The following is a 24452-nucleotide window of genomic DNA, read 5'->3' on the forward strand; positions in this document are numbered from 1 at the left end:
TATTATCTCTCTCAAAAATCATAATTAATAATTTAATATGCATTAAAATATTCTAGCTACTATTTATTTCTCTCAACCGCAAATAACCGTTAAAATTAAGATGCATTAAAATATTCTAGCTACTATTTATCTCTCTCAACTGCAAATAACCTTTAAAATTAAGCAATTATAACCTCTAAAATTAAGTGATTATATATATATATATATATATATATATATATATATATATATAATGTTGCCTTTTTTATTTGTATTATAACTTGAATGAGTTCTTATTTCTTAACATGTGAATAACATTTTGCAAAAGTTTTATGCTGTATTTCACAAACTCTCTAGAAAACTACAAGCATAAAATTTAAAAATAAATGAGATGATTTAAATTGTATAAATGATAAATGATATTAAAAAAATACAACGATGAAAGTTAAAGAAAATAGTTAACATTTTCAAAAAAGAAAATATTGATGTGATTGATGTAACCACACAATGTGAATGCATTGTTTTGTGGGTTTATCCATCCCTTGAAATAGTGTTACTTTTGTTCCTTCTCCCTTTGCTAGTGCTATATATATGCGTAGGGAAGTGTAGTATTGATATAGAACAGAAAGAGGTAATATAAGAAAACTGATATAAGTTCATCTCATATACTACTTTTCTCCTCATATTCTCCCTACCTCTTAACAAATATAACAATTTCAAATGACTTATGGATAATTAATAATACTCCATCAACATGTAAACATTGTTATGTCTATTCTTAACTGTTCAACCTATCCTTAAAAGTTTCGAACATCTACTATACTCTCACACCACTCTCAAGTTTCAATTTTATTATGTGATTTTCATTTTACATCATTATCTTATTTAATACTTCTATTAGATCTCTTACTTTCTTTTGATTTTAAATTTTTAATTATCTATTCTTTTCGTGTCAATATATTTGCTATACTTTTTTACGCTAATGTGTCAAATGACATGCTATATTAGTATATTACTACTATATTTGGCAAAAGACAAACTACGCAAATATCTGTTTTGCCCATACTTTTTTTACCCAATATTTTAATAACTTTTACATCCATCTCTAGTGGACTCGTAATACGTGGTCTTTTATATATAGAAAAAATTATCTAGAATAATCTATTTTTTTTATTGATTTTTCTATCATAATCCCAACTTTTAATTAACCATGAATAATCCCAGTTTTAGGGTCACTTACCCAAGAACATTGTTGCCCAAATGGTGACTGATTTTGCAGGTTAATTGCTACAATAAAAAAAAATCAAAAATCAAAAATATTAAAAAACTAAAAGTTAAAATTAAAAAATAAACTTACTTGATTCTCTTTTTAATTTTTTAAAATTCTTCAATTTTTTTAATTTAATTTTGTATTTTTTATACTTTTTTATGCAAAATGAGTTATTGTACAGGTAAAACGTTACCTTGGTGCATTTTTTAGTAAAACACTTCTTATAGTTGGGATTATTCATAATTAATCAAAAGTTGGGATTATTATAGGAAAAATTAGTAAAATGTTAAGTTATCCTGCGTAATTTTTCTTTTAAGTATAAATATACTGATTCTTAATTTTTGTGCAAAACCCTTTTGTAACGACCAAAACAGACTGTAGGAAGTACATTTAAAACTCTTTTAATGTCTTTAACACAATTTAATCTTTCTACTCATTTAATATCACATTTATTTTATTAAAGAATAAAATATTACGATTCTCTAATCACTTCCAACCTCTTAAAATTTAATTTTTTTTCTCTTTGATGCAATTCTAATAAGTTAAAGGGAGTTGGCTCATAAATTATTTTAACTCTAATATAAGTTATTAGTTTTTTTGCTATTAACAAAATAGAACTGTTCGAATATACTAAAATCTAGACAGTTTAAGGTGTGTCGCCTAAATAAAATAAAATACTTCTTCTATACCTAAACGTATTAAAACTAACATTTTTTCACGTAATATATCGATATTAGTGGTAACTCTTATTACATATTTAAAATATTATAGTTTTTGAATTTGAAATACAAGTGAAATATGTATGTATAAAACATGAAAAGCATCAAATCTAAATATGAATATCTACAGAGATAAACCCTACAGAAAATGATATTGATGATATTGTGCTTAGTTTGTTGACCTACGAGTACGACCATGACTGGGAGTATTAATCAAGTTGAAGAGGCTACGCGTTATATTGCATCACACTTACTCTATGCCATAAATATTTATTCTTAATAACTTAATCTCATTTTTTATTTATTCTTAATTACTTCTAATCTTAGATTCACCTACATCATTATTTCACTACCTATTGCTTTCATCATCATTATATCATCCACTTCCATATTTGCGTCATGCTTTCATATATATATATATATATATATATATATATATATATATATATATATATATATATATATATATATATATATATATATATATAATTATATATATATAATTATATATATACATATATATATATATATATATATATATATATATATATATATATATATATATGGATGAAATAATATAAAGAGATATTAGACTCATGTAGTAATTGTGGTGCTCATTTAAATATTTATAGTTACATTATATTTTAAAGTATATATAAATTGCAATGTTCTATAAGCTAGTTATATAAATATTAACATAAAATAGTCTAAACTTTGACTCTTGACTCGATTGCAAAGAAGCCAATAAATAAATTCATTTAAAAAGAGATATTGTACATTTTCTTTTATCATTTTTTTTTGAGGGATAAAGTATCTTTCTCAAAGAGTACATACTATTAGATGTGTTCATGTGAATTTTATACACACTCTATTGAAATGACGCGTAAGTTATTTTAATGGATAAAGTATTTTTTTTCCTTTTTGGCGAAAAGATAAGCGTTACATTCAATGTCGTAGTTTATGATCTCTAATGGGAGAAAGACATGTAAACAAAGGTTGACTTTGATATATCAGCTAAGAGAAAAGGAGAAGAATAAATGTTCTAGGTAACGGGTTTCACTTAGATCAAGAAGGACTTTCGCGACACTCGCTCCTAGATGATAAGCTGCTATAAATACACTGAAGATTTAAATTTTAATCCGACTAAGCTTACATTTATTTAAGCCTCTCGCCATAAATTATAAAAACTCTAATTACTCAAGCAAAACAAAGGTCACTATGCATTTGGTGTTGAGTGCATTGGGTACTTTTTATGTACATTTACTCGTAACTTGATTGTCAAAAGTGATCCCCAAAGGTAACCATCTTAACTTAATGGTTTACGTACCATTTAAGATAAAAATAATTGGTAACTTAAAAATAAAAAAGGATAATTTGTTAACAATATATTGAACATTGTATGATAAAAACATGTTCTATTAAATCAAGCTAAACTTAATTAAATTGAAAATTGAAGTAATAATATTAATAAACAAAAGAAATTAAGCTGAACAAAGGAAAAAATAGAAGAGTAAGATGCACTAAAGTTTATAATGGATCTGGTCACAAAAGATAGCGCTATATACTTAATTAAGTAGGGTTAATTAGGTAGTGATCTAATAATAATAATAATAATAATAATAATAATAATAATGATAATAATGATGTTTAAAAGATAAAGGATGCAAATTGCTTTTACACTGAGTTGTTAACTGGTTGTAAAGATATTTTTAAATCGTGACTAATTACTCTTTGTTCATTGCAATACACCTGTAAAAACGAGGAGCTATATATTGTTTTAGGATACTCATAAAAATTATACTATTCCATATCCATATAGTTTTAAAATTTAGGATTAATAAGGACATGTATATATCATTCCATGTAATTTTAATCCACTTTGAAATTCAATTTTGGATCAAAATTATATAAATTTTTTTTTGACGTAAGTAATTTATACTATTAGATTATAAGTTATCTGACACAAAAATATTCTTGACCTATTATACTAATTATAATTTTATATTATTGATTGACAATTTTCCTAGTTTTCCACATAATTAAGTGGAGTCAAGTGATCCATTATCATCATATATTAATTATATAATAATATAATAAGTTGTTATAATTATGTTATTTTATGTTTTTTTAGTAGAAATGTATCCTATATATTACCATTGTGGATGCTTATATTATTTAACACAAAAAATTTCCTAAAAAGTAGAGAGAATAATCAAGCATGAAGATCTATTATATCACCTTAATAATACATAAATTAAAGAATGACAAATGAAATGTGAACCGCTTTCAAATTCATTATATTGAAGCAAAGGTTTAGAGAGTGAGATTTTTATTTATTTATTTATTTATTTATTTATTTATCATAGTATATGTTTGCAATGACTTGAGGGGAATTCCACCGGCATCAATGTTTGACTATCTTTTCTTATTTGTGGGACCATTATTAGAGACTGAGTTATGGATGTTTCCATTGCCATGTATGTCCTCTTTCCACCTCATATTTTATTCATTCCCTAAAAGTGCAGGCATTATGTTCCCACACAAATCTTCAATCCGCTCATACGTAGAATTTTAAATAGTGTGTTTATTGGACTCAAACGATGAGAAAAAATTCATATGCAAGTTCCAAGGAGGTTTACTTTTAAAATTAATTCACAGTAATAAGAGTTACTTTTTAAGTAATATATATCTCATGACATATGTTCATCTCTTTCTCCGACATACGACAATTCAGATCAAATATGATAATAATAGGCACTTCAACACGAATTTAACCCAAAATACAACTAACAATATTCCATTATCTAATGATATTGAATATCTCATGGCCTCATCCCTAATAGAATTTGGGGTATTAAAGGCAATATTGAAATTGTTATTGATTTACTCATGGTAGCTATTTTATATAAATAAAAATTGTAATGAACAATATAGACATATAGTCCATTATAATATTTAAATGACTCATTTAATTATGTGCATCTATTATTTAAGAAAATTTCATATGGTGACCCCGAGTTTTAAGCTTTCCCACTTGGTGGAGAAAATGTTGACAATTTTGTTAAACTTACGTTAATATCATCCACCATAACATTCTTTTTTCATATGAACAAGCGCTTCGATCACCCTTAACGAGCACTTAAGGAGCACCTTTTGAAATATATGTTAAAATGATTACTTAATTTAACAAAGAACTTACGACCCAATTGGTAGGTGATAATAAACGGTGATAATGGAAAGAAAAATAAGTATAATTTTGGTTGAAATATCTCTTAGCTACCTTGATGTTCATGCTCTTGTCCAACTTCAATCTCCATAAAATTTATTCAAATGCATTACCATTGGAAGAGATAGAACGTATTAGATGTTAATGGAAATTGTAAACAAAAAAACTTTTTTGTGATCAAAGTTTTAATACCATGGTAATGACATGGAACTTTCGATGAAGTTTACACTATAAATCATTTTTATTAATCATTTTTATTACCACCATATGGTACCACTAACAAAACGGGTCATTAGCATTTTAATTTGTCTATCACATGGAACATTTAAAAGCTCAGGATCACCACGTGATTCTACAAATATTTGTCTAGAAAATAGAAAAGTCAAAAATTTAGGTTTACCATTTCCCTATTTTTATACGTGAACGAATTAGAAATAATTTTTGCAATCAAAGGCTAATTTTAATCAAAATTTTTATCATCACTAAAAGATAATAATTTGTAAATCTGATTCTCCAAATTACACCTAGTAGAAGTCATTTAGTAATGTTGAGACAATAAATGCTATAAAAATTAATTATTCTCTAACATCCCTTTAAAAAATAAAATAAGTGGTTTTTTTGATTAATTATATTGTGTTTAGTCCAGTTCACCTTCTCTATTAATAGAACAACACATTCTTTGAAATTTAAATATTAAAATATAAATTTTTTTTAAAATTTTTGGACATTCCTAAAAGATAAGATAATAATAAATTTAAAGAGAAAAATAGTAAGAAGTGTTGATGATGAATTGATTACCTATGTTGATGTTATAAATGCATCAGAAAGACGTTATTGTGACATCATTAAAACTTAAAGGATTGGGCAGAGAGGCAAGAAAGGTCCCTCATGGATGGGACCCATTACCAAGTTTCTTCTCATTCATTTGATTTGACTGCCCAAATCCAAATATATACTTCTCGTAATTAAACGATAACAACAATGAACTTGTCTTCTTCTTATTATATACTCCATATATATACAACCAATTCATCATATTCTAAAATTCAAAAACAAACTTGTTAATAAAAACGTATACACAAAAAAAAAAAAAAAAAAAAAAAAAAGAAAAAAAAGATGGTAGAAACAGATATGAGTAATGGAGTAATCAAAGTTCCACGACCTGTTGTTAGAAAATTTCAAGCAAGACCACAATGTGAAGGTGTTGGTGCTGTTGTAAGAAGAAGTATTGGCCGGTAAGCTTACTATATATGTATACTTCTACTTGGGTATTAATTATTATATTCATCTGTATAGTATTACAATATTTAATTTTGATGGTTTTTTTTTTTTTTTTTTTTTTTTTTTAAATGATCATCATCAAGAATAAGTCTAGATCGAGACTAATCTTATCAATAATGCTAATAATTTGAGTTTTTCAGGTTTGAGCTCAAGTACTTTGATCCTTTCCTTGTTCTGGATGAATTCTCAGGTGGGTTTATTTATTATTAGCATCAACATGCACATATTATTATGATTCTGTATATTGCTGATAGTGTTATTTCTTGTTTCTGCAGTTACTGCTCCTGCTGGTTTCCCTGATCATCCACATAGAGGTTTCTTCTTTTCTTTTATTTTCACCTTACATTAATTCAACTTTAATTTACTAATTTTATACTACCTCCTATTCAGCTGAATTGTCCCATTTTTTTTTTGGCACTATTCACTTATCACTCTTAATTTGTATTTTACTCTTAATCTATAAGTTAAAACATAGTCATATGGGATCTTGTTTGATTTGTCTCAATACAAGGATTATTAATATCAACTTTTTATAATTTTTAATTAAGCATAATTTGAGATATTAAGAGTCAAAATGTTGCCTCGGCAAGTGTGAAAAGTCAAATGGGACAGTTCAGCTGAATAGGAGGGAGTATTATTTAAGATTTCTTAAATCAAATAATTAAATAATTTAAGCTTAGTGTCCAGTTTCATTACTAATTCTGATTTCTATGGTTCATTCTTCTTCTACTTTACAGGATTTGAGACAGTCACTTACATGCTTCAGGTATACATATTTCATCATTCAACCATTATTTAAATCAACCGATTTATAGTGTAATTATAGACATGCTCAGAATCTGCTGTCTTATCTTAATTGAGATAACTTTTTCTGAAAATACTTGGTTAATTCACATTGTTTCTTAAAGAAGAAATAAATGAATATTAATAAAAAAAGAAGTCAACTTAATTCGTTATATGCTTAATTTAAAATAAATTAAGCACAGATTAGCAAGTAGAAAAATAGATAATACTGATAAAAGAAAGTACTTACTAAAAATGTAAGTAATATATTTTTGAAGTATCCCCATAAGATTAGGTTGGAATATCTAATATAAGCTTGATAGCTTCATCTTGAATTTCAAGCAATGTTGATGCATTATATTTATTTGACTTTAAAAAGCTACTAATTAATAATAAACCATTGTGTGGGGCATTTTTTCTCATTTCTTTTGGGTGCGTACTACAAGTTGCTTAATTCATATTGCATCCTTATATTACTATTGCATAGCTAATGAGATGACAATATGACAACCAATACTTAAATGTTTTGCCATATTTACCATTTAACTTAACCTAGCTACATCAATACTATGACATTATATTTTTTATTTTTTTTTAAAAAAGGCTTTATTTTGCTGCTTGATATACATTTATTATATTTATTGTTGATGACAAAATTTTTTTACTAGTTCAATCAATTTATTTTCAAACTTTATAATTTTAGAAGAACAATTTAAATTTCAGTCAAAAATGATACTCCATATGATATGACATAATCATATGTCATAAGTATGTGGCTAATGTTAGAAAATGACCAAGGACTAAACTTTGTAGGGATCTTTTTCTAATCTTTCTCTGTTTCACTATATTTGTTATTGATAGTAATATTTGTCCTTTAAATATGACTATTAGTTAAAGTATATATTTCAAAACAAAAATAATACTATAAAAACTATTGATAAGAGTTTCAATACAATCAATAATAATTAATGTGCTCTTTCCGTTTTAGGAGAGTTAAATCTTAATCTAAAGGGTGCATGACATTACATACTTATAGTATTATCAATGCAATTAAGTACAAGTGATGTCAATTGACCGAATAAACATGAGTTTATATCGTTTGCTGATAAGCGAATAAATTAGTAGTTAAATTTGGTCACAGCTACAACTAATTCTAATAGTTGTTGCTGAGAAATCATGCAATGATGGTTGCACGGCTAATATGGCATGCACATTATATTGCGCACTAACATCATTGACTAGTGCTACCAACCGGCCGGCCTGGTCCATGCCACAATTCCTACACTCCTATTTATAAGTATCAATGTTTTTTTTCAACAAACAATTTGGTAGATTTTCACTTATTTTGTCAAAGATTTTGGGGTCAGATCCCTATGATGCATCTTTTTATATCAATTACTTTTAGCTTTTAGCTAGCTAGGTTATTGTATCCATAATTAAGTTGACTATTCTACATCAACATTTCATATTTTTGCTAGTGTCATTAATTGACTTCCATTAAAAGTCGAATTTGAGATGTCAAATGTACACAATTTTACCCTTGTCAGTGATTACACTAATAAAGGAGATTATTTTCGATTGACCATTAGTAGCAAGCATCATGTGCAACTTGTATAACTAATTTGACTTTATTTTCTATTAATAATGATCACTTTAAGGTTATAAGTTATCACTTACGGCTATAAAACATCACTATAAAAGTATAGGTGATCACTTTAGGGTTATAAGTTATCACTTAAAAATTGTAAGTGATTATCTTAAAATTGTAAGTGTACAAAGAGTCAACTCAATATAGATAGTCTCAAAGTAAGATTGTCTCATTTTGAGAAGTTGTGTAGTATTTTTGAGACGATTTTATTAAAAGGATAATATTGGTGGAAATAAAGTAATGATTATGTGATCTTATAATAGGGAGCAGTGACACATGAAGATTTTGCTGGACATAAAGGAACAATAGGTGCTGGTGATGTACAATGGATGACTGCAGGAAGAGGGATTGTTCACTCAGAAATGCCCTCTGCACAAGGTGTCCAAAAGGGCTTGCAACTTTGGATTAACCTATCCTCTAAACATAAGATGTATATTTTTAACGCTTATGCAACGTTTTCTACTATTTTGAGCGGAATATATTGAGTATGATGCCTGTAATGTTTTGATTTTCAGGATAGAACCAAGATATCAGGAAATACAGAGCAAAGATATAGCCGAAGCTGAGAAAAATGGGGTAAAAGTTAGAGTAATAGCAGGAGAAGCCCTAGGAAAAAAATCAGCAGTTTATACGAGAACACCAACATTATACCTTGATTTTACATTAAAACCAGGATCGCATCATGTACAATCAATTCCTAAGTCATGGAATGGATTTGTTTATGTTTTAGAAGGAGAGGGTATTTTTGGAAATTCAAGATCATCACCTACAACAGCCCATCACCTTCTTCTTCTTGGGCCTGGTGATGGGCTTATGGTTTGGAATAAATCCACTAAGTATCTAAGATTCATTTTAGTAGGTGGTGAACCATTGGGTGAACCCTTGGTTCAATTTGGGCCTTTTGTGATGAACACCCAAGAAGAGATTGATCAAACTATTGAAGATTTTGAGAATTGTGTTAATGGATTTGAAAGAGCAAGGCATTGGAAGTCACAAGCAATGGTTGACTAATTATATCATTATATAATATAGTACTTATATGATGTCTAATAATATGATTATTAATTAAGATCTTATTTAAATCATTTATTGATATCATTACTTTATCTTTATTTTCTTTTTAGTTGCAACTTGTTAGATGTAGCAAAGTTCAATGTTTGAGATTTTATATTTTTTTATTTTAACATAGAAACTTTATCATGGAAACTTGTTTTAGTTATTTTTAATATTACATAATAATAATAATAATAATAATAAATGGATGAAGCATGAAGTTCAAATATGAGATTTTGAATATTTTTATTTGTAATAAATGAATGTTAATTACTTTGTATATATAAATTTAAAAAATGAGAAATTGAGATCATAAAGGAACTAGGGAGTAATTCACTCAAAAAAAAAGAACTAGGGAGTAATCAAGGTAGGAACAGTAAATAATTTAGTCAATAGAAGCTAGAGAATGTCCAAAATTAAAACAAAGTAAAAGACTAAAAGTCAAACTTAAAAGAAAGCTAAACCAAAGTCAATCACGACCAAGGAATACAATCAAAAAAATCTTCCAGCTTTGACCAATCACTAAATTTATACTTTAATCAACTTAAGTGCTTATTATTGTATAGAATTAGGATCCTCTCTATTACTTAAACGACCCGTTTGATTAGTGTTACTAAATAATAGTAATAGAAATGATTTATAGTAGAAAATTTAATCAAAAGTTTCATATCATTCCCATGGTAATGAAATTTTGATCAAAAAAAAATTTACAAATTTTCATTATCATTTAATACAACCTCTCTCAATGGTAATGTATTGAAATGAATTTTATGAAGAAAATGAGATGATTGAAATTGGACAAGCATGGCCATCAAAGTAATCAAGAGATTTTTCAATTGAAATTACACTAGTTTCTCATTCTTATTACTACCGTTTATTACTATCTACCAAACGGGCCGAAAATGTAATGGAGAGTCCATTACTCAATCTAATGGTTAAAATTGCTTGTAAGAGGAAAATAGGATGAATTTTTAATTTTCATTTTTTATTCTAAAATAAGTGTCATAATCTTAGAATGGGTAATTGACAAAAGTAATATAGAGGATCCTAATATTATTCTACAAAGTATTAAAATAGTACATATTAAAATTGTGAAAAAGTAATAATAACACATTAACAAGAATAATACATGACAATGTCATATTACATTATAAACTAAAATTTATTACTTAATTTTAACTGCTTTTCCTAGTTGTTTTATCTTTTATACTTTATCCTTATACTCTTTCCTTTTTTTTTTTTTTTATATTCTTCTCATTTACTTTTTACACAATTTTCAATGCAAATTTTAAACTTCAATATTTCTAAATATACATAACAAAAAATTATAAAAAAAATACATAATAAAAAAGTTTACATTAAGACAAATCTAACGAGATTTTAGATGGATATATTTTATCTTTTAGATACATTAATTAAATTTCTCTTTTATTAAGGTGAAATATTCCAAATAAAAGGAAAATATATTCCAAATAAAAAAAAATTAAAAAACAAAAAGAGTAATAAATACAACAAAATATGACTATTTATTTAAAAAATACTTTATATATCTATTTAAATTTGCATCATATCATAAAACCAAAAAAACTCTTAAATTAGTTGGTCATTTTGTGCAAACTCAATGATTAGGAGCAATATTTACTTAAAAGGACAAATTACTCCGCTCTCTATTCTAAGAGTCCCAATTCCCAAATCCCACCTAACTCCCCAACCACGCTAATGGCGCAAATGTAGCTACAAGCCTACAACTATCCTACTAAATCTCCATTTTCCAATTCCCATCATCTTCTCAGTTCTCACTTTCAATGGCGAACTCACCAAAACACAATTTTCCTCCTCGTAAACTCATCTTCTCTAAAAAAGCCTCCATTGTTATCCTCCTTTTCTTCCTCAACTTCTTCTTCTTCTCCTTTACTTACTATTTGCACCATTACCCTTCTCTTTCTTTTACCTTCCAATCCCACGATCACCATCACCATCATCTTCATCTCACTCTCCCTCATCCCAATTCCTTTTCGAAACTTCCTTTTTCATCTAAAACATGGCCTATTCTTCCCTCTTACCTCCCATGGTCTCCTCCTTCCTCTACTCTTTACTCTTGTGAAGGTTTTTTCGGAAATGGATTCTCAAAAACATATACTCTCTACCCTCGTCTTTTTTCCAATTCTGTCAAATCCACTAATTCGTGGTTTCGGTGTCACTACAGTGGTACTCTTCGGAGCTCCATTTGTGAAGGTGGCCGGGTTTTGATGGATCCGAATAAGATTCGGATGTCCATTGGAGGTGAGAGGATTGAAGAGGTTATTGGTCGTTCTGATGATGATGAACTTCCTTCTTTTGAAAAAGGTTCGTTTCGATTGAGACGAAAAGGGGTTAAGAAAAGACGTGCTTTTTCTAAGGAGTTTCTTGACAAGATTGTTCATCAAGGGCAGATTATGAAGCATACTATGAAAGATTTGTTTCAGTCTATGGAAGTTGTTGATGATAATCAGGATGATTTTAATTGCTCTCAGGTTAGGGTTTTGCTTTTAAACCTTTTTCTCTGTTTTAGGCCATTTGATCTACCAAATACAACTGTTTTATTAACAGTTTATCAGGAATCGATTGCCCCTGTTACTGTAAACTCCTGTGCATTTATATATACTAGTGAGTGGATTGATGGGAAATATTTTGAATTTCTGCTAGATTCATAGCCAACCTCTTATAGTTAGGATTAAGGCTTTCGTATTGTTGTTGTCCTCGTGCTAGATTTAGATTTTTTTCGGGAATCAAGTACTGGGATGGTAAATGAGGTTGTTGAAGCAAGTGCCAATTCTCATAGTATTGGAGATGACTTTGATCATCTTATTGCATACTTCACGGCGTGTACACTTGAGGATGATGTTGGTGTACAACGGGGCATGAGATGTTGAGATTTGATACACTCCATGAATTGATCAATGGAGATGTTTAGGAGTGCCTTGGACAAGGCAAGGGATGCCTTGAACAAGCAAAAGAGGGCTCAACAAAGACTTAGGGCCATGCCTTCAACGAGGCAAGGCATAAGGGGTAGGTTGCTCGATCGAGGCAGAGGCTAGAAACAGTTAGTAAAGGCCGGTCCCAGCCCCCAGGCAGTTGTTCGAGGACACCATCAGCTCGTTCGAGCGGCCTGGTCAGTGGCCAAACGAGTGTTTCTGTTATTTGCAGGCTTTGCTTAGGGAATAAGTAGTATCTTGTCCTAGGGCTTCTCTAATACATTGTAGGTTATATAAAGGCCTTAATCAGATTAGAGAAGATAAGGAGGAGGCTAATACATTGAGGCAACTAGGGTTTAAGCCATTAGAGTTTTCATTAAATCAGTGTTTTGAAGGTGATCTTCATTAATGATGGGATCTTTATCTTGAAAGGTTGTTCTCAAGCGTGTGTGAGGTTTATACATTGATGTATTTTTAATCATTAATGAAAGCAAACATCTTTTGAGGGAGAGTTATCTAAGATACCTTATAAATTGTTGTGTATTGCTTCCTTAGATTGTTACTCTTTTTTTCTTTGTGTTTGTGCATCTTGTTCTTCATCAAACATCCACATTAGCTTTCATTTCAGAGGTGATTCAGTGTGTAGTGAATGAATTTAAGAATATCTGAATTATATCTAGATGTGTTCTTTGTCTTTTTGGATAATTATTGTGGTGGAAGAGAGTCAATGTTTGTATTAATATCGGAGTGTAGAATTTATAATTCACAAGTTTGTTTGATTTGATGACAACTTTTGTTGCTATTGGATTTTAGTGAAATTTGGATGTAGTAATATTTCACTTGCTCAATACTGACTTAGGTAGAGTAAATACAAGGATTGGCCTTTTCTCAAGTCTATAAGTTATAATCAAAAAGCAAGTGGCATCTTTGCAAGAGTTTTGTTGTTACTGGTTGATTTTGAATTAGGTTGTATATACTTGATGGTTATTTTGTAAATTAAAGGCTGTTGATTCTGTTTGGTGACTGTAGCCCTGGAAAGTTACCGAGATAGTTTTGGATATTTTAAGAGTTGAATCCTTGATTGAATGTATTGTTATTAATCAATGAGAAACACTTTTAAAGGAAACGCTTTTAAAAGGAGTGAATGATCAAAACGGGGTGAGGCAAAAAGCAATGGAAAGCGTTTATTTGTGAATTGCAGACTTTTTGTTGAGTTTAATGAGATCCATTGATCTTATAATTTAAGGATTGTAAGATTTAATGCGCTTGTGCTAAATGTGACGACATTTGTTATAACCATTTTTATTAAATGAATGTATTCCAGAGTTATATCCAATATTTACAGAAGTAATTAATGTACTTGAGTTTTGAGCAGAAGATTCCCCTTTGTCAGATTTTGAGTGCTAATATAAAGGTAATTGGCTACTTTGCAAGAGCCTTTAAACCCAAGTTGATATGAAGTCATGGTTGTTTGTTTACTTGTATGTGATAATTGATATGATTATTTTGTAATGGAAGAATGTTGAAGAGAGAGATAGGGCTCTAAAAGGAAGGAACCGAAGAGCGGGGGATGAAAATCTATTCTATGATTGTTAAACTCCTTGTGTATCTTTCCCTTTCGTAGGTTATGTCAATTGATAAATCAACAACAATTACCCTAACTATGGGTAATGTTTTAAATAATTTTGAACAAATACTTAACTAAGATGAATCCAACTATTTAAGTACTTTCATCGTGTCTATTCTCGGTGGAGCATAATGTATTTTGTTCCTTGCTTTCGCATTAAAATGAGATATTGTAAAATGACTTTTAAAATTATTTGCCCTTGTTATTTACTGTAGTTGCAAATGATGTTTGCAATTAAGGGTCAATCGAAATCAACCTTTATCAAAAGGCTTTGGCATTGTGGTTGTTGTTGTTGTGTTTTGTCTTTTTAGAACAAATTTTGGGATGATTATTCAAATAATTCATTGCCTATATTATGTGAATGTTTATTTTTTGTTTAGTGACTTTAAATTAGAATATCTGAAAAGTTTCTAGATTGTGGTTGTTTGTCTCTTTAGATATTTATTAAGGTGGAAAAGACTTAATGCTTGTAGTTGGATTAATCGAGTAACGGATAACTTGATGCACAAGTTTTGTTTGGTTTGATGACAATTTTTGTTGTTATCGGTGCCTAGTGATATTATAATGGAATAGTTTTTACTTAAAACTGAGATATGCAGAGTGAATCCAAGAATTGACTATAAATGTAATCAAATAGAAAGTGACATCTCCAAGAAAGTGACATCTTTAGAGGAAACACATGAGTTATATGATGAAATTTATAGGAAATAAAAGCGACGGCCATATGAGTATGTGAAAGATGATGTACTGAAAAGGGAAGGAACAAAGGTGTTCTATAAGGAATGATTGATATAAAGGGGTGAGACCGAGAGTGAGATGCTAAGCATTTTTTTTGTGAGATCGAGAGCGAGATGGAAAGCATCTTTGTGAATTGGAGAGTTTTTGTGTTTGATGGGATTTAATGCTTTTATAATTCAAGGGTTGTAGAATTCATTGCACTTGTGCTTAATTTGATGACTTTGGTTATAAGTATTTCCATCAAGTTTATTCTATAAATTTGTCTCTGAAATATTCAGAAGTAATTTGACGTATTTAATTGTGAATGAGAAGATCCTCTTTTTTAAAGTTTTGAGTGCTAATTTCATGGACTTTGCCAGAATCTCCTTGTTGATGTGAAATTTGGGTTGTTTTGTAAATGAAAAGGATGTTGAAGAGAGATTTGGGGTTTATTAAGGAAGAAATGGAAGACTGGGGGAAGGAGGTGATAATCTATCCTTTAATTGTTTAGCTCCTTGTGATTGGTGTATCTTTCTCTTTCATGGATTGCGGTAATCGAAAAATTAATAATAATAACCCTCACTATAAGTGATTTTTGAAAAGATTCCCAACAAATTTCAATCGAGATTAAGCCCAACTGTTATATGACCCATATAAATTAAGTGTGGGTGGCAAAAATGGAGATTTGTCATGAGATATTATGTGATCGAGGTATGCCCCTAAAGCTAAATGACAAATTTATCAGATGATTATTAGACTAGCGCTACTATATGGATGAGATTGTTGGACTTATAGAAATGATAATTGCAGAAAGATAGGAGTAGTGAAGATGCTGATGAGTTGATTGTTAAATGGGCATACTTACAGGGATTGAACTCAAAACAAGAAATAAGAAAAAGTTTAGGAGCTCACGTATATTGAGGAGAACATGAAGATAATTGTTTAAGATGGTTTGGGGCTTTGGGCATGTGCAACAACAAATATTGGTGAACCGGAAAAAAAATTGTATAAAGTTAGAACTTGGGAGATTTAATAAGATGGCGGGGAAGACTGAAGATGACATAAGGGTAACATTGGAAAACATATGAAGGATTTAGATTTACAGGTTGGGATGATAGAAAATTAAAATTAATGAAGAATTCATGTGGACAATTACCGGAAATGTGTTAATGGTACATATAATCTTTTGGGATTAGAACTTTGACATTGTTGTATTAGTCCCAATTATTAAGTCATATTTGTGTCTATCCTCAACGTGAGCACAATATATCTTAGCTCTTTGGTTTGAAATTAAAATGAGCTATAGTAAAAGGACTCATTAAGTCATTTGCACATTTTTTTTATGTGTTTGTACATCCAACCTTTTCACTCCCACTAAAGGGAGCCACATGACATTTGGGTTAATGGCATGTTTGTTGTTGTTATTGAGCCATCTTTCTCATAACAATCTCACATGTCGATTAACTTGTTGAACAACTTAACATGAGGATGTATTCTAATGATAATCACCCTTTCCCCCTTCCAAAGTTCCACCTCTCTCCTTTTTTGCCATTCTGTCTCCAGTATCACGGCCAGTCACTCCAAGAAGAGGTGAAGTTTCTGAGCGGTCACGCTAAGGAAAAGGGAGACTTCTTGATATATGAAATGAATTGAAAAGCCGAACACCTTTTCCTAATTTTCTGGCTAAAATTGAACATGGTTCTGTCTTCTGCTGAGAGGAACTTGCTATGCCCTTCATCAAAGAGAAAAATTGGGTGACGTATCAAAGGAGGAAGAAAATGGTTGCAACAAACTAAGTGACATGGCAGCTGCTGAAACTCTCTGACCATCTAGAAGCAATAACAGAATTGCGAATATTTTAGGGGTAAGGAAGATTGCTAGATTGTATGACGTCTAGCTACTATAGTATTATATATTGTCAGAATGTGTACTAGTAAAGGAAGCCTAAATTGCAAGTACCTTGGGTATTTTGGAGTTAGCCCCTGTACTCGAAATCAGGTGGAAAGTGTAGCCTCTGTTCTTCTTTTCTTTCTTCTGAAATATTATCCTTCTCTTCTCTTCTACTTTCTGTTTTCTTTAATTCAACAAATCAGATCATTGCAGATCTCTTCTCCAACTGAATATGAAATGTTGTTTACATGCCCGTTTTTAAGATGAATCAGCCTTTCTTCTCCTCATCTTTTTCATTTGTGTCAATGTGTTGGTGTCATCCCCCGCCCAATTTAGGTGTGTGTATGTGAGAGAGCTGAGATTATAGTGCTAGAGTAAAAAGTGTGATGATAATGGCTTTCACTTTTGTTGTCGAGGAGCGGAAAAGAGGACAACGGTGAGGCAAAAGATACAATAGATTCAGATTGAGGAACGGATCTCAGGGAGGGTGGACAACATCTATGACTTGGTATTTCTAAAGGTTTACAGGTTAAGTGAGACTGCTTCGTGAAGGATCTTGTAATGGTTTGCTTAGGTTTGCCTATTTTATGCTAATCTACAATGAAATTATTTTGAGGATATAATAATTTACCGAGTATGATTGAATTATGGGTTCGTTTTTAGCTGAATGTAATGGTTCACAGTTCATTTTGGTACACAAAACAAGTATGGGAACAAAATTTGTTGCCTAGTGCTATTACCCTTAAAGTGTACCGCTGCTCTATCTTGTGTTTACCACTTCATGTGTAGGATCTTAGATCACAAGGGATCTTGTGAAGTAGGATACTTGCTGGGAGCACAGTGTTAGTCCCTTTCTTAGTATAATTTGTTTCATAATGAACTTGTATCATCTAGAAAGAATGCATAATTTGGTTTACATAGCATCCAACTCTAAGTTTTAGGAAAAAGCTTTCTCAACCATCCATGTCTCTCTTCCAAGGAATCATGAAGTATTGTGTTCTTTTTGATCAGTCTCTGTGCCTGTGCCATGATGCTGCAAAACTATGAGTCTATGACATCAAATTGGCTCATTACTTGCTTGTTTTGGAGCTATGAGGTGTTATGGAGGTTTTTAAAGGCCAATTTTGAACGTAAACAAGCTCAAATAAGTATACATTTGATAAACAGGAGATAAGACTGTTTTATTCAAATTGTCCAGCTTAAACAGGTGATAAATATCTTGAACAACCATGCATACATTTGAATTCTTTTACTTGGTTTCTGGCAGGTTTATATAAGACAAGAACTGACTCCTGGAATCTTGATTGATTAGGATTTTTTAGAAGAATAAGGTGTTATTTGGCAATTTATTCCTTGTTTGTTAGACCTGTATTGGTATAATAGTGGTGGAAGTCCTGTTATTTTATGCATTATTGAACTGCATTAAGCTTGTAGTTTGAGAGAGTGATTGTGTCAAGTGTGTTTTTATCGGGTGATGCAATTTTGCTAATTCAGACCAAGAGTTGATATCTTTATAAAAGAGTACCATCTTTTGGCTCTTAAATGTAAATTCTTCTTTCCTATCCCATAATATTGAGTTGACTATTAATCCCCTTATAGAAGGTTTTACATCAAAAAAATTATTTAAAGATATAGATTAAAACACAAACAAATTGTTCTTCTCTCTCTTATTCTTCTATGGGATTTTTACTCCATGGCTATTGACCCTCACTGCTGATAAAGGTACATAGGTTTTTTGGGATGATTTCGAATGAGACGTGGTTATCATAGTCAGTTAAGTCCTGTGAAACGAATCCCTTTATACTGTGAGTCTGTGACCTCATTATGTTATTGCTTTGTGCATCTAATATTATTTCCTGAGGTGAATCTTTTTTGGTTATGTGATGCAATATTTTATGCTTGCAGTGGATTGAGGAGCCGACCTTGCTGCTGACCCGGTTTGAGTACGCTAATGTTTTTCACTCATATACAGATTGGTATAGTGCATATGTTAGCTCTAAAGTAACTGGTTTGCCAACAAGGCCAAATGTTGTCTTTGTTGATGGCCACAGCAAAGTGAGTGAGTTTTGTTTTAATCGTTTTTTCCTTTATCATCGATCTGTTATATTTCTTTAGCATTCTCAATTCTCAATTATGCTTGAAGTTGGTGCTGTGCCTTCCCAACCACTTCATCCTTCATTGAAATTGCTTGAACGAAAAGAATTGTACTTCCGAGTGTTAGATCTGAACAGTGAAGTTTTTTGTTTGCTTATGCGTTTGGTAATAAATGATAAGTTGTACCTTTCTGAAGGAAGTTCTCTTGTTTGTGCGAAAACCCAAGTTATGAACTATGTGCATGATTGGGAATTAGTTTCTGGAAAAACGTAGAGTGAAGACTTATTATTTCTTTTAATTGAGGACTTAGTGCTTCTGCCTTGCGTCCATACGAAGTCTGATATTTCTATTCAACCAAATCTAATGTTTGGCATCAAAATTTTTGATTTTGTTTTCACCAGACGCAATTGGAAGACACATGGGAAGCACTCTTTTCAAGCATTAGATTTGCTAAAAACTTCACTGATCCAGTCTGCTTTCGTCACGCTGTCTTTGTACCCTTGGGTTATGAAACAGCCTGGTTTAAGGGTCTGAGTCAACATATAGATTGTCGAGGGGCATCTGCGAGAGCCCTGTGGGCAAATCCTGATGACCGTAAAACAGCACGACTATCTGAATTTGGTGAGATGATAAAGGCAGCTTTTGATTTTCCTGTGGATACACCCAGAAAACCCAAGTCATCAGAATATAATGTGCTTTTTGTACGGCGTGAAAATTATTTGGCACATCCACGTCATGGTGGTAAAGTTGAATCCAGACTCAGCAACGAACAAGAAGTGTTCGATTCTTTGAAAAGTTGGGCTTCTAATTATTCTCAATGCAACATAAACCTCGTAAATGGCTTATTTGGTCACATGCCTATGAGAGAGCAAATCCGAGCTATAGAGGATGCGTCGGTGATTATTGGAGCTCATGGAGCGGGTCTCACTCATGTGGTGTCAGCATTACCAGAAAGTGTGATTCTTGAAATTATTAGCAGCCAGTTTCAGCGCCCTCATTTCCAATTGATCTCCCAGTGGAAAGGTCTAGAATACCATGCAATCAATCTATCTGGCTCTTCTGCCAATCCGGTGAAGGTCATTGAACGGCTTAAAAAGATCCTGAGAAGCATCGGATGCTGAGGGGCTCCATCTTTTACCTCAAATTCTGCTTGGTTAAGATTTCCAGAAGGGCCTGCCATCATTGATCTGAATTCCCTCACAGTCATGCAAATTCTAGTGTGCATTTCTTAGAGTTAGGACAGACATCAAAGGGAAATATAGTCGTTGGGTTTGACCGTTTGAAGAAATTATCAAAAGAATATGGTCATCAGGTTTGAAGAAATTTGGTCATGGTTGCTGAAAAATCAAAGAATGTGGCTCCCGGTTAAATTTTATTAACAGAGTTTCCTCTATGGTGTGCTTCAGCGGGAATTTCTATGCAAGCCTAGTTTAGGAGTCACTATGGAGTTGAGATAGGCTTGTAAGTTCCAAGTAGTCTGGGATGCTGTCCCTAAACTTAATAGTGTACAGTAAAAATCATCAACATGGCGAATGATCCCCTTGAAAGGTAGTCCATTTTTTATAAGTTTGTCTAATTTTTTTCTCGATAAGCTTAAAGAATGAGCCTGTTTGGAAGTTTTAAATTGAAACCCAACCCAACTAAGCTGGGTGACTCTTGATCAGCTGTGTTCCTTAAAACTCTTGATTGCATGATTTGCACTCTTCATTATTGGCGGATAATTTGTCGAATTCAGATGGTACTAACAAACATTTTTTTTACTCAGAAATTAAACTTAAAAGTTGTTTTGAGATTGTCTTCAGTATTTCGCTACGCGACATATGTGAACATAATTACACGTTCTAGAGTCTTCCTTTCTTGATGATTTTTGTTTGTGTGGAAGTAGAAGTTTGAGAATTTGCCTGGTGGTGACCTGACCCGACCACACTGAAACACTTTGTGAGGTCTTAAATTTGTTACAGCTATTGTGTAAAGCTGCTCCTTGTAAAATAGCTGATAAGGTAGCCATTTGGCCTTTTAGTCTTGAACATGAAAATGAAAGCTCAGTACTCAGTACTCAGTAGTCACTGCTCAGTGGGGCTTCTAATTCTTACATTTCTGTGCATGCAGATCTGTACTTCATAATGGATATATGATTTTTCTTCTTTATTTATTATTTATTTAATTATTTATATTATTGGGTAGGGCACAGAAAGATTTGATTTTGGATTATAGCACAATATGGCGGAGGTGGATCTGTGCAGTGTACACCAATAGCAAGCATCTATGTTACTATTATTTCTTGCTGTCATTTTCCTGATGAATTTGTGCTTGTTTTTTTGAAGAATCAGGAATTTGAATGTTACTACTCCATCCCTTTGAGTTTGCCCCTTTGCCCATTTACTGTGAGAGCTTTTTTGTTTCGGAAATGGACCAAATTCATACTGTTTTATGATGGTAATGTTTCATTGTTTGAAGAATGAGATATGAATATGATGCTGTTTTTTTGAAGCATAAGGAATATGATCCTTTCTATTACCATTTTATGGTATTACTTTCTACACTGAAATTAGACCAAACACAGTAGTTTTCACAACAAGCTTTCCAGTTTCGTCATTTAGACTATTCCTTATATTACTCCGCCCCTAACTCCCAAGGAACTTTAAAGGGTACTACAAATTTTTGTAAGTAGATTATTCGATTTTGTAGTTCCCATCTTTATACTTGTAAACCAAGTATTTGGTTATATATTTCTATACTAATTAGAAACCAAAAAATATATTTGTACTAATGTATGATAGAGTAAATCATCTTTTGGACTTTGATTGTTTGCTATTATTCAAATTTTGAATTTGTAAATTATAGATAATCGGTTTGCCATATTAAAAAGGAAAAATTATTGTGAATATTCTAATCTATTTTCAATTTCCTGCAAATAATTCTACCTTTTGAAAATTTTTTAATAATCCAACTTTTGTTTTCAGTTTGTTGTCAATGGACCTTTCAAGGAAATGACATGCTATATCAGGTTACCTCTTATCTTCTTCCTTCTTTATAATAATCCAATCTATATTCCATTACCTGCTAATTATCCCACCTTTAAAATTTTGTTTAATAATCCAACTTTTACTTTTTGTTTGTTGCTAATGGACCCTTCAAGAAACTAAATGAAATTGCTGTTACTTTCCAAGCTTATGAAGTTGATCATTGCATAATAGTAATCGTCTTTACATACATATACCATCAAATAGGGGTGGTCAAAAATCCGACCCGCTGACCCACACCCAACCCGTTATATATTATCTTTATGAAGTTGAAATTTACACGTTAAAATATTATAAAAAATTAATAATAGTCGTAAGTTTTTCAATTCCCTTCAAAGTAAAATACCCCTTTTAACCAGTGCTAAAGAGAATTGAATATTTTAAAAATTGTGGATTTTTAAATAATAATTGAAGAGAAAATGTGTTAAAAAAATTAAAAGAGACTTAACATGTATGGATGAGATATGTTGGATTATTATACACTAGTGGCAAAGAAAAATTGAGTATTTAGCTTCTGAAAGAGTCCATTGGCAACAAAATACAAACAAAAGTGGAATTATTGGCAGGTAATGAAAATAGGTTGGATTATTATAAACAAGGAGAAGATGAGAGTTAACCTGATATAGCAGGCCATTTTCTAAAGGGTCCATTGACAACAAACTGAAAGTAAAGTTTAAATTATTACAAAATTTTCAAAAGGTATGATTATTGGTAGGTAATTGAAAATAGATTGGATTATTCACAACAAATTTTCCTAGACAAGATTGATCTTTGCTTACAAGGTTAATTAAATTTCGATTAAGATCAAATTGATTCATTTATAGAACATGCGTCAAAATCTAAAAGCCTTTGTAAATAATATATATTAGAGTTTTTTAACTATTAATATAAAATAATTCTTTAAATAGTTGTTATGGTGCATAATGCAGATAACCAAGCATGTGGGGGGTGGAGGGTGTGGGGGCTGATGTTACTAGAAAGATCACATGATTCTTGAATATATAAGCAAAGTTTGTAAATTAGTTTCTTAATATTTCTTCTAAGTACTTGCACACCAAATAACAACATAATATTATTTTCGATCAACACATTTTTCTAACTTGCTTGTCGGAATGTCTTATCTACTATTTGTAGACTATGTAAATGTCACATACTTACGTTCATGTTCTTCTTTTAAATATGTTTTAAATAATATACATTTTAATGTTATATATGGTATGTCGTATTTGAACTCTTTTTATACGTTAATTGTGGCTTCTACAAGCATCATATATTGGATATGACGATAATATTAACTCCAATCATGTAACGTATATATTTAGCGCATTTGTTTTAACTTTTTTTGCAACAACGATAAAAATGATTGTGTGATATAATAACAAACAAATAATAAGCAAGAAATGCATTTATTATGTAAAAAAACACACATTGTTTACTAACATGTATATCATTTGCTTTAAACAAGAATTTTTTAAGATTTTCATATAGTCATTATTAATTTCTTAAAAGATAAAAAAACTAATATGTGACACATATTATCAATCTATAGTGGATTCTATATTTGTATATTGTTATACTTAAACCGACTAGAAGTATAATGGTAAAACAGAATACTTCATTTTTATTTTTTTTTTTCTATATTTAATATAAAAACTCCATATAAGTTGATGTAAAATGAATGTTCTCTTCGATAACCCAAATTCATTATAGTGGAATGTATCTTTTATTAAGTCACTCAAATCATTGTTTTGAAGAGTTTGATAAAGTATCCACGTTGGTTGTTATTTGGTCACGTGGCCAAATTATGACACTTCAGGCTTGTTTTGAAAACCTTTTATATATGATTAATGGTCAATTGTGGTTTTCATAACAAAAATATAGTTAAGTGGCATATTGTTTGAATCATTTAATTGCATAATTTTATAATATTTTTTTAAAAAAATTTTAGATTTACATTTTTAATATATAAATAATCAAAATAACACATTAAATTGCGTAAAAAATCAAATCTAATAAGTATAATGAAATAAAAAAAGTACATTTAATCACAAAACAAAATATAATTAATACTTCTAGTACTTTCTATAAATAAATACATGGATCATTTTCAAATACATAAATATTAATAACTTTAGTTTGGTTCATATATAGGAATAAGGGATCTACGTACTTTTGAATACAAAAAGCT

The 24452-nt window shown here is 30.5% G+C and overlaps 2 protein-coding genes across 4 annotated transcripts; both read left to right on the forward strand.

The window, feature by feature from the left end:
• The first annotated feature begins 6177 nt into the window (after positions 1–6177).
• On the forward strand, positions 6178–10153 carry LOC130807990 (pirin-like protein). Its single transcript, XM_057673420.1, has 6 exons — positions 6178–6429; positions 6616–6665; positions 6751–6789; positions 7213–7241; positions 9170–9336; positions 9422–10153. The coding sequence occupies exons 1-6, from the start codon at positions 6311–6313 to the stop codon at positions 9915–9917; spliced, it is 900 nt and encodes a 299-aa protein (XP_057529403.1). The 5' UTR covers positions 6178–6310; the 3' UTR covers positions 9918–10153.
• A 1468-nt stretch (positions 10154–11621) lies between these two features.
• On the forward strand, positions 11622–23608 carry LOC130807963 (beta-1,2-xylosyltransferase-like). Of its 3 annotated transcripts, none has more exons than XR_009040682.1 (4): positions 11622–12472; positions 19053–19202; positions 19643–20789; positions 22205–23608. XR_009040682.1 is itself a non-coding variant. In XM_057673379.1 (3 exons), the coding sequence occupies exons 1-3, from the start codon at positions 11765–11767 to the stop codon at positions 20360–20362; spliced, it is 1578 nt and encodes a 525-aa protein (XP_057529362.1). In that variant the 5' UTR covers positions 11622–11764; the 3' UTR covers positions 20363–21031. The 3 variants fall into 3 exon arrangements, 1 of the variants encoding a protein (XP_057529362.1); XR_009040683.1 differs by lacking the exon at positions 22205–23608 and adding an exon at positions 21426–22145; XM_057673379.1 differs by lacking the exon at positions 22205–23608 and having other exon boundaries at positions 19643–21031.
• Positions 23609–24452: the final 844 nt, after the last annotated feature.

The sequence above is a fragment of the Amaranthus tricolor genome, chromosome 3 (genome assembly GCF_026212465.1).
Source record: "Amaranthus tricolor cultivar Red isolate AtriRed21 chromosome 3, ASM2621246v1, whole genome shotgun sequence".
Lineage (NCBI taxonomy): Eukaryota > Viridiplantae > Streptophyta > Magnoliopsida > Caryophyllales > Amaranthaceae > Amaranthus > Amaranthus tricolor.